This window comes from Buceros rhinoceros, unplaced genomic scaffold (genome assembly GCF_000710305.1).
Source record: "Buceros rhinoceros silvestris isolate BGI_N320 unplaced genomic scaffold, ASM71030v1 scaffold16894, whole genome shotgun sequence".
Classification (NCBI taxonomy): Eukaryota; Metazoa; Chordata; class Aves; order Bucerotiformes; family Bucerotidae; genus Buceros; species Buceros rhinoceros.
In genome coordinates this window covers 19,954-30,066 of record NW_010408988.1, presented here as the reverse complement: position 1 = coordinate 30,066, position 10,113 = coordinate 19,954, and the positions used below count along the sequence as shown (strand labels likewise).

Genomic DNA, 10,113 nt, shown 5'->3' with positions numbered 1-10,113 from the left:
GCCCCGCCAGCCTGTCGTCTACAGAGGGACAATGATGCCCCTGGCACCAGTTAAAAGGTCACGGAGTGAGAACCCTCTGCACGCCTGCCTGTCTTTCGATCGCTGGCACGCACTTGGCTGAGTGCCGGGAGACAGCCGTGCCAGTTCCTCCATCTGTACGGGTGAGGTCACGTCCCACCACGCACGTCAGAACCTCTGCGGAGCAGTAACAGCCGCTGGACACAGCAATACGCTGGTCATAATTTATGCCCCTCTGTCAAGAGGCCAAACTGGGACAGGCGGAGGGTGAAGGAACCAAAGCAATGTTTATTTTTCACATTTCTTCTCTCTGACTTTCCAGCAGAAAACTGTATTTTTCAGAAGTCCATTGCATCCCTTTTGACCATGCTAAATAATTATCCCCTTCAGTTCCTCCCCAGATCTTTAAGAAAGTAAATTTTTTAATAGCGTCTCACAATGTAACTAATATATACAACTTTACCCACGACAGCAACACTTGTCGCTCCTCATTTTTCTCCTTTCTGATATCCTAATTCTTCCTCTTCTTCAGAATGTCAGCATCTTTGTGCAGGTTCACACCGACACTAACATTACAAACACCTCCTCAGCCCTGCCATTCAAGAGAACCACAAGCTCTTCACTCAGTGTTTTCAACACTGTTAATCCAAAACAATTGCTCAGATTTATTCGCTAGTCGCACCCTGGTGAGGGGTTTCCAGCAGCAGCGTGTCGCAGGATGGCACACGTGTTCTACCTCCGGTCAGTCAAAACCCACATCCTACCCCACAAAGCGGCACAAATACCCGCTGGTGTGGAGGAAGGCTCCTTGGCATGCAGATACAGCGGTACTCACGGGATATAACGCTGTCCATGTACTGTGGTAAGTAAGGAGCCCAGGCATCGATGGTTTCCTTCCGACCCGCCTGCTCGATTCTTCTCAGCTCTGCCAGCAGTAAAGCCTGGGCAGCTTCTCTCACCTGCAAAGCCAACAGGAAGGTCACATAAACCCAAAATATGCTTTTGTAATTTAGCAAGAACAAAAAGCACCACTTAAAGAGAAAACTTCGACAGAAAACGAAACTAAGCTGTCAGAAACCCCACATTCTTCCCCCAGCTCTCTCCACCTCCAAGCCAGCAGCAAAACAACCTTGAATCGGACGTGCCCCAGCCATGACACCTCTCAACAGGACACAGCGACGTGCAGCCTCGCGAGGACACTCGAGTGTGAACGTCGCCACTCATATAAACATGCTGCCCTGGCACCTAAGGAGAGCCAGTAACGCCTTCTGCTGCTTACAAATTCTCATGACTTTCACAGAACGACCCCCTCAGGACGCAGCTCCCGGGGCAGCCGACCCAGCAACCAGCGCGCAAAAACCCGCAGAGGAGCTCTGTCACCCCTCTCCCACCGGAAAAGCTGCGCGGTCAACACATTTTCTGCCAGAGCAGCACAGGGGTAGCGTTAAGGCCCACCAGTCATTTATCAAACGGTTGGGTGACAAACCAGTTACTGCCTCCTGTGTACATGCTCCAAAAAACACGGCGACTCAGCAGTCTCGTGGAAAGCACAGGGCAGGTTTCTCAATCCCAGTGAGACACTTCAGGGAATCGGGGAAGTTTTTAATCCAATAATCACTTCAAGAATATACGTACAGCATCCCAAAGATAAAAACAACCCGCTCACATACATTTGGACATGACCGTGTATATTTAAACGTGAACGCTTTTTCAACATTTCAACGGGTTAACTGGAAAATTAACTTAATCTGAAATAAAACCTGCAGGAACCTGGGTCAGAGGAGAATTATGTATTATTTTATATTAAGGGAAACCGTGACCAGTAAAAGATAGCATAGCCCCCCCAAACCTGGCAGTACAAAACTGCTGAAATCACCTCCAGGCATCGATCCTGCCACCTGCGAGCCAGCATCTCCAGGAGAGGAGGTCGGAATTTCTCCAGCCCCAAGAGGTCAGGGAGCATGACGCAGTGCATGGCAGCGAGCTGGCTCCACCCTGGCAAAACACAGCACAACAGGAGCACAAACACGGTGAGCACTGAAGCCACTGGTGGTTCTAAACGTCAACGTACATCGGCCACAGGCCTGGTGCCCTGTGGATCTTCAGGAGGAGGAGGGAGGAAGAGGGAGAGAAAAAAAAGTAAAATGGAATCGTTTTTGCAGCAGAACAACAGAATTGTTTCTTCTGCCGTGGGAACCCGGGCTCAGCCTGTCTTTCCCGATTCCAGCTGAGCTCGGGACAGGCTGTGCAGTGCACGTGCTTCCTGCACGGGACAGGAACGAGCTCTTCCAGGCACAAACCGTGGCTCGTGAACTAGCGGGTCAGAGCTCGCCAACACGTCAGGGTCAAAGGAGAGCTCCGCAGAAGTCTGCCGCAGAGCAGTCCTGACGGAACGCGGACAGTCCTCTTCCTCCCCGGCTCCTCAGAAAGACTCCGGAGTCTGGTTGCACGCTTGGAGTTCAAACATGCAGCCTTAACAACATCCAACACGTACAAACTACAGACAAACAGGGTCCTTAACGCTGCCACGGCCAATTTTTTGCAAAAGCATAAGCCATGGTTCTGAGTTCATGACTGAGGAGCCTTGTTCAAACCATAACAGGCACCACTTACCACGCTTGGCATCCCTTCTCTATTTCATGTCCAACATGCAACAGCAGATACAATTCAATATACTGAGTATGGTCAATAGGATATCATTCCCTTATATCCTATTCCATTACAGAAAACTTCGCCCATGAGTGACCACTAGGAGATCACACGAGTTTTCTGCCCCCTTTTCAAAGGTACGAGGCACGCACAAGCGTGTTTGCCCGCTGTCCTTATCTCTCCGCTGCATTCAGCCTAGGAGCCTGCAACCCTTCGTGGTTACAACCAGTAAAGATAAGCGTATCGAGCTCAAACACCAGCGCTTGTAAAATACCCTCTGCAGGAGAATTCTGCCAACCTCGTGCTCTACAGCAGCTGGGGAAACTGGAGATACGCTTCTGGAGAGCGTATAGATCTCCATTTTCAGATTGTCAGCAGTACTGAGCTCAAAAATCTAAATATTTTAACTCATAAAGCTCTTCACAGTGCTGCAAGGAAAAAAATCATTATGTCAATTTTCCTTAAAGAAAAATGGATTAAAAAAAGGGATTTCCAATTTCCGAGCACTGTTTCTGCTACTTGAGATGCATGAAAGCAGCGATTTATAGCTCAGTAATAAGGGCATAAAACCCCTGATTTAAAGCAACCTGCCGACAGGGTTTTTGTTTGTTTTCTTCCCGTGCCAATCTTTATGGCAGGAAGACATTCTTCATAACGTGGATAAATATTTATTAGAAAAAAAATCAGCTCCCACAACCCCCAAGTATGTAAATAAGCACCAAGCTTTTGTAAGCACCAAAAATAAAACTGAAACTACAGGAAAATTATTTGGTTTGTTTTATTTTAAAAGGAGCGTTAAATTTGTAGAGTTCTGGTTTGTAGGGTGGACTGGAGCCTTGGTACCATTCGCCGCAGGGCGGGCAGAGCGGCGGGCTGGTACGGGGGAGCAGCACTCGCACCCGCACCCCCCGACGGGACACGGCACCCGTGGGGCAGCTTCTCCCCTTCACTCAACCACCAGGTATTTTCCCCGCTTCAAAAGGGCTGAGATTTGTCACAGGACAAAGCCAACCCCAAGCGGATCCCAGCCCTCAGCTCTGAGACTGGACCTGATGGACAGCCCGAGAGACGGGCTGGAGCCGCTCTCCCTCCGCCAGCACTAACCGCACACAAACCCCTCAGCGCCTCGGCTTGGCAAAGAACCATTCCTCCACCGACCAAATTAAAGTCAGGACATAACAATGGGAAGGGACATTAGTCGAAAGCGAGAGACAAATAGAAAAGTGAGGAAGATACCTTCGTTGACTAAGAAACAGGTATGTAAAGGAGGAGCAGTGTCAGAGCCAGAGTGACCAGCTTCAGTGCTAGAGGAAACAGCAGGAGCAACTTGCAGAGGAAAGAAGAAGAAATAAAAGAGAAAAAAAAAAGTGAGGAGAGCAGCTTTTGAAAACAGATTAGTATCACTAAGAATGAGGAACAAAACTGATAACATTAAACTTAAAGAGAGCTCAAGGTTTTCAGAGAGTGCAGTGTGAGAGCAAGACGTGCGACGGCCGAGGGACACGGAGAGGCTAACGCAGAGCGGGCGTCCGCAGAGACGGGGGGCTGCCAGGGAGCGCCCCCCGCGCTGGCTCGCCTTTGACAGCACCGGTCTCCATGTGCTTTAGGTGTCGCTGCTGCTTCCCGGGCTCTTCCCCCTCTGGGAAAGGTCTGGGATCTGCGCTACTCGTGAACCACCCCTGTTAAACCCGGCTGTGCCATCCGTCCCTCCCGAACGTCACCGAAGGCGTTGCTGGTGGCTGCTTTTAACACGGGTTCACCTTGGGGTGTCCCCACCGTGGTCATTTCAAACCTCGACCACCGAATGGAGCAGGACTCCACAGCAGCCGCGGACAAAGCGTGCTGCAGGCGGGCGGACCCGCGCCGGAGAGCCCAGGCCGGGCACGTCACCCACAGCAGCAGCCGGGACGTGTATTTTGTAACCGGCATCATGTCTTGGTGCAAACGGAATTTAAAAGCCGTTCTAAACATGAGACTTCCACTGAGGCCTCATGACTTAATATTATCACATGAAAAGACGCGCAGACCTTATGGCACACACATGCTACAGCCCGGGGTCACCGGGGAGCTTTAGAGGGCACTCGCTGACACTTCCTTGCTATAGGGAAATTACCATATGTCGTGCACAAGCATCTTCACGCTAATCCCCCCCTTTTATTCCGTTGCAGCTCAACAATGGGTTCAAGCTCCTGCCCGATTAAGCATTGTCCTCCGAATGGTCTGTTTGCTTTTCAGGCAGCGAACTTCTTTTGTCGCTGTGGGACATCTGCATCAAAACCACTTTTTCCAGGCTTTCGGCACAAATGCATCCCGACGGCACGTGTGCCGTGACAGGAGGCGGAGCGTGAACCACTTCTGACAGCCAAAGCTGATTGCGGTAGATGTATAAACCAAGATGTTTCTTCTATGAAGAAGGCTGTAAACCCACCACCCCACCCCTCGCTGAAGCTAAAGGCTCACTCCAGACTTCCTCTTTGGCCTCGTTTTGCTGTAGGTGTTTGCGCTCTTCTCCCTCCAGCACTATGGCTCAGAGCCGGGCTCACCTCGAGACAAACGCTGGTCACCCTGGCCGAGATCCGGCATGTCAAAAAACACATTAACTGTGTGTCTATTTGGGTTTTGAGAATAGTATATAGCACTAATAATCTGTGAGGAGCAACATGCTACCGCGAGTAAAGGTAAGACACCAAGGGAACTTATGACCTGAGGGTTAGGAACACTTCAAACCAAACGAGCTTTCCCCCAGGAGCCTGCCGGACGTGCCAGCAGGCACGGAAAGAGACGTCGCTGTGCGGACAGGAGCGTTCTTCTGCATTTCTGATGGCACACAGAACCCCTTGTTAGCCGCCGTTTCTCAGGAAGTTGTACATATTTCCACTGGGTAACTAAAGTATGTCTACCCCCAAAACCAGCAAAGCTATTTCAAAGAAAAACTGCATAGCTGTCGCGTGGGAAAGGAAAACAGTAACGGAACTAGCTCCTTCAAAACGCAGCACAGCCCTTCTCTGCGATGGATGTTTCTTCTCGCATTGAGTTCGCCATACAGCCCTCACCTCTGAGAAATCCTCACCTCTCAGATCATTATCTAAGAGGAAGAGGAAATGGAAACCAAACCAAAAAAAACCCAAACATAAAAGCTCCACGTGCTGAGACAAAAGCCCTGATTTTTATTTCTGCTTTTTGTCACCGACTGCTCCTGCTCTACTTGTGCAGCACCCCTGAGGATGAAGCAAACTTGATGCTTCATCCCGCTCCTGAACTGGATTTTCCCTTCCCAACCAAAGACCTCAGTAATTAATACTTATATTTAGGAGAAGAATAAATAGACCCAGATGGTGCTGATGGGCAAGCTTCCTCCTCAGACAGAAACATCCCCCTTTAGAGCAGGTGAGTGAAGAAAATCACCCAGTTGATGGGCAGCTTCCCGGTGGCGCTTACTTGGCAGCTCCACAGTCTGCAGATACAGTTACAGATGGACAGATGTCCTGATGCACGTTGCCGTAAACACCACAAATTTCACAGGCACAAGTGCCTCTGTGTTCATACAGCTTCAAAAGTCAGCGTTGTAGTAGTTAACAGGTAAAAATCAAACACAGAAAGATAACGGTAGTTTTCCAAGGGACCACCAAGTAAGTGCTGAAGATTATTTGCTTTAGAGGTTAGTTAAAAGAGCCCCAACACGCTGCGGAAAAGAGGAGGAATCTTTGCTCTCCTGCGCTGCAGCAGAGGCGCACGGCTGGGCTCACCCCCGGCACCGTGCGAAGCGCGGTGAGGTGGGTACCTGTCCTCTTCGCTTTATCGCACGGCAAAGCACGTGGGGGACAGGAAACAAACACCCGTCCCCCTCAAGCCGTGAAGACCCTTCAGCTGGTCCCCGGGGGTTTTGTTCCCTCACCCCAGCGGGGTGCTGCTGTGATGTACTTCAGTCCTGGCACTAAGAGCAGCAGGTCCTTCCCCCCCATCAAACAGCGACTCTAAGCTGCAGAGTGAGCAGGAAGGTGTCTCCTCCTCCTCCTCGCCAGTGCCAGCAGGGCTGTTTCCATGTGCTCCTGTTCCCTGCAGGAAGCTCTAGTCCTCGCTCCACTCTCCCCCAGTGGAATATTCACAGCTAACCTTGTGGACAACCTTCTTTCACATCACATGTTGTTCCGCTTCCTGTACCCCATCGCTACACCCCTGACAGACCCTGCAGGGTCCTTCACTGCCACCCGCTGCCGCCTGTCCTAACTGCACGGCATGAAACCAGCAGCAGCAGCATTAAAGGAAAACCATTTTTTAGATGTGTTCACCTTTATGCTTTCGTTTACGCCCTACATAAACATTTTTGTTAGTCTGTGCCTGTACAGCCCTTCGTTACAGATTTGAACCTCCACACCAGGATGCTTGGGAGCGCTTTAAAAACTGCAAAAGTTAATTGTTGGGGAATGACTGCACGTACTGCCAGCATCTTACGCTGCTTCTTAAAAAGGTCTTGGCCGTTACAGTTTTTATCTAGAACACCACACTGCTTTTTCCACTCACACAGCAGTTAGCAATACTTTTATCACTCGACAGGAAGGTGATAACTCCAGTGTCCAGAGCTGAAATGACACGTGAAACTGTTCCAAAGCAAGTGATTTTTACCTTGCTTGATTTGTCCTTGGGCTGCGTGACTGGACACTGAGGGGGACGCCTTCGCTTTTGACATCTCGGGAGTGCCTGGCCTAGGTGGCCTAAACACAAAATATACAGGACAGGGGGAAGAGAAACACAAACAAACAAACCAAGAGATTATTTGCTAACGACACCGTGATGACACAAACTTTGAAAAGCAACCCTATAAAAAACAGTTGGTTTGACAGAAAAAAAAAAAAAATGGGTCTCATTTACAATTCCCGGCTAAGCTTATTTCTTGGGGATAAAAACTTCAGCTGTATGTGACAATTCAGTTAGAATTTGACCTAGTCACTATAAAACCTCTTTAAAAACAATCAGCACTAAACACAGAGGATAAAAACGGCCTCTCAGACCTCCCGGTGTACATTAAGGTCAGCCACCCAGTTCCATCGAGGCACCAAAAGAGTTCCCAGGCATTTAACACACCAAACGCTGTATTAAAAGCGAGACTCTGAAAGTTCTCGCAAGTGCAGGTAATGATTTCCCATACCTGGTCGGACCTTTCTTCATGTGGTCTCCGATAAACGTGGCGTTGGTCATGCTCATCAGGGTGTTGGCCAGCGAGATGACGGACAGGAGATGCTGCGTGGTGACGGCACGCGACACGCCGTACGTCCCCTTTCCGAGTCCCTCTGTGATGGACATCTTCCTCCCCAACTCCACGCTGTCGTACGACGCTTTGCCCACGGGCTGGTTATAGCCAGGAAGCATCAGAGACATGTGGCCTCCTCGAGACAGGAGCCCGAAGGACACCGAACAGTGCGGCTTAAGCATGCCAAGACGCTCGAGGCAAAGCTCATCCAGCACAGAATTCAGCCCCCAGGCGTGAAGACAGGACATAAAGAGCTTTGCAGTATCCATGGTTAGGTTATATTCTAACAAAGTTAATGGCTTAGATTTGCTAGAGCGATACTCTGGATCACCATCTTCTCTTCTCTGCCTTCCCGATTCTTCATCATCATCTTCATCATCAAGAAGATGCTCTTTTATATTCTCTTTGATTGTTTCCTTGACCTGCTGGAAGAGGACGGCTGCTCGTTTGCCAGTCAGAAAGGAGCCTCCTTTATCAGACCCGCCCGAGGCTTTCTGTAAATTCTCCGGAGAAACGAGCGCGGTGTTGGGTCTGGAGGCCTCCTCAGTCAGCAGCTGGATGATCAGGGCTTCCACGTCAAAGAAGAGCACGTGTATATCCGGGTCTGTTAAGTTGGTCTTTATAGCTTGAACCATCAGGGAGTTATGAGAATATTTTGGTAAATTCCCCTGGAAAAAGAAAAAAAGGAAAATATTTTGAAATTTCAACTGGATTACTTAACACTTTTCCAAGTTAATTCACAAATTCAGGAAGTTTGAAAACTCAACAGGGTATAAAACATGTTGTGATGAACACGATGAAAACAGCAGTGCGCAATTTTACAGCACTTCTCGCAGCGTCAGGCAGGTCAGACTGGTCAGCAAGCGCGACACCCCTCAACACAGGGTCTACCAGGTAAACAGAGCTCTCTAGAGAAGAGAGAGTTCACATTTCTTTCTCAAGAATTCTAAAAGATAATAGTTATACCCCAAAGAACAATGACATTTCAGTGTTCCGTTATTAAAGCTCATTCCTATTTGGACGCTGAAGTACAGCACTGATTTACGCCTTTGCAAAACAAGCTACCGCGGAATTCGTCCAGCTACGCAATGAACGTGTCGCTGCCTGTTCACTCTACTACTTAAGGCCGTCTTCTTCCTCCTTCTCTTCCTCCCACGGGAGAAAAAATATGGGAAGAAGAAAATTACTTAAAGGGATAAAACCTGAAAAAGGCCAGAAGTGGCGATTGGACAGAAGAACATTAACACATTCAGGTTTCAAGTCTTGTGAGAACTTTATTCTCTCCATAACCAACACAAAACTATGCTCAAGGACTTCGACTCTTCAAACAAGTGAGAGAATCTTTGAACAAAACCAAAGCCAGTTCAAATGCAAGTAAAACATTATTTACAGTTTAATTAACAGTCTTGCAAAGGCTGAAATAATCGGGGCCACGGGAGGGGTCCCCACGGAAAACCCGCTGAGCTGTAAACTACACTACTGCTACCAACACCCACTACCTTGCGGTGTTCAACCCTTCTCACTCCACTTCTGGACACTGTCAAACTATGAATCGCAGGAACGAGGGTGAATTCTGCTTCACACCTTACAACTGGGACATGGGATGTGGTGCGGACCTTTCATTTCTCTCAAGGGCTTTCTCCAGACAGCGACACTCCTACTGCTAGGGCTGCTTGGCCGTTTTTATTCCGACACACCCAGTTTGAACAGACCGCCCAGCCGGGTACCAAACGCACAGGCACACTCACAGAGCCGTACTGGAAACGCGTGACGATGATGATGAAATGCAGAGCTGGCAAAATCTTCAACACCATCTGCAGCTCCACCGCAATCAAACCACTTTTAACTTCTGTCTTTCCTCAAATTCAAACTCACTTCACTTCGATGACAAAGTTAAGGCACTGCCGGAATATTTTAGCCCTTCATCACCCTTGGCCTCTGGCGGGGAGCACATTCCGTCCCGGGCCTTTGCGGGTCGCATCACCTTCACTAGACGTGAGGGACCTGCACGCAGACCACGCACATCTGGGCAGCTCGTCCCAGCGCACCGCTCGGGTGTGTGAACGGTCCTACCGGGTGCAGCAGGGACAGCAGTGCGCAGGGGTTGTGGAAACGCGATGGTGGTGGTCAGGAACGCTGGCTCCAAGGGACATCTCTTCGTCAAACAGAATAAGGCAGGGAGAGGCGCCGGGGCAGCG

General features: G+C 49.5%; 1 protein-coding gene across 1 annotated transcript in view; it reads right to left on the bottom strand.

Annotated features, from left to right (window-relative positions):
* Window positions 1–853: 853 nt before the first annotated feature.
* WDR7 (WD repeat domain 7) overlaps window positions 854–10,113 on the bottom strand; it is a gene marked incomplete at its 3' end in the record, with an annotated part of 22,522 nt that continues 13,262 nt past the window's right edge. Inside the window, exons 14-18 of the mRNA XM_010135079.1 lie at window positions 7,814–8,583; window positions 7,291–7,379; window positions 3,904–3,993; window positions 1,895–2,013; window positions 854–977 (exon numbers count right to left, since the gene is read on the bottom strand). Of these exons, the coding sequence (XP_010133381.1) occupies window positions 854–977; window positions 1,895–2,013; window positions 3,904–3,993; window positions 7,291–7,379; window positions 7,814–8,583 (1,192 nt within the window). The remainder of the gene's footprint in view (window positions 978–1,894; window positions 2,014–3,903; window positions 3,994–7,290; window positions 7,380–7,813; window positions 8,584–10,113) is intronic.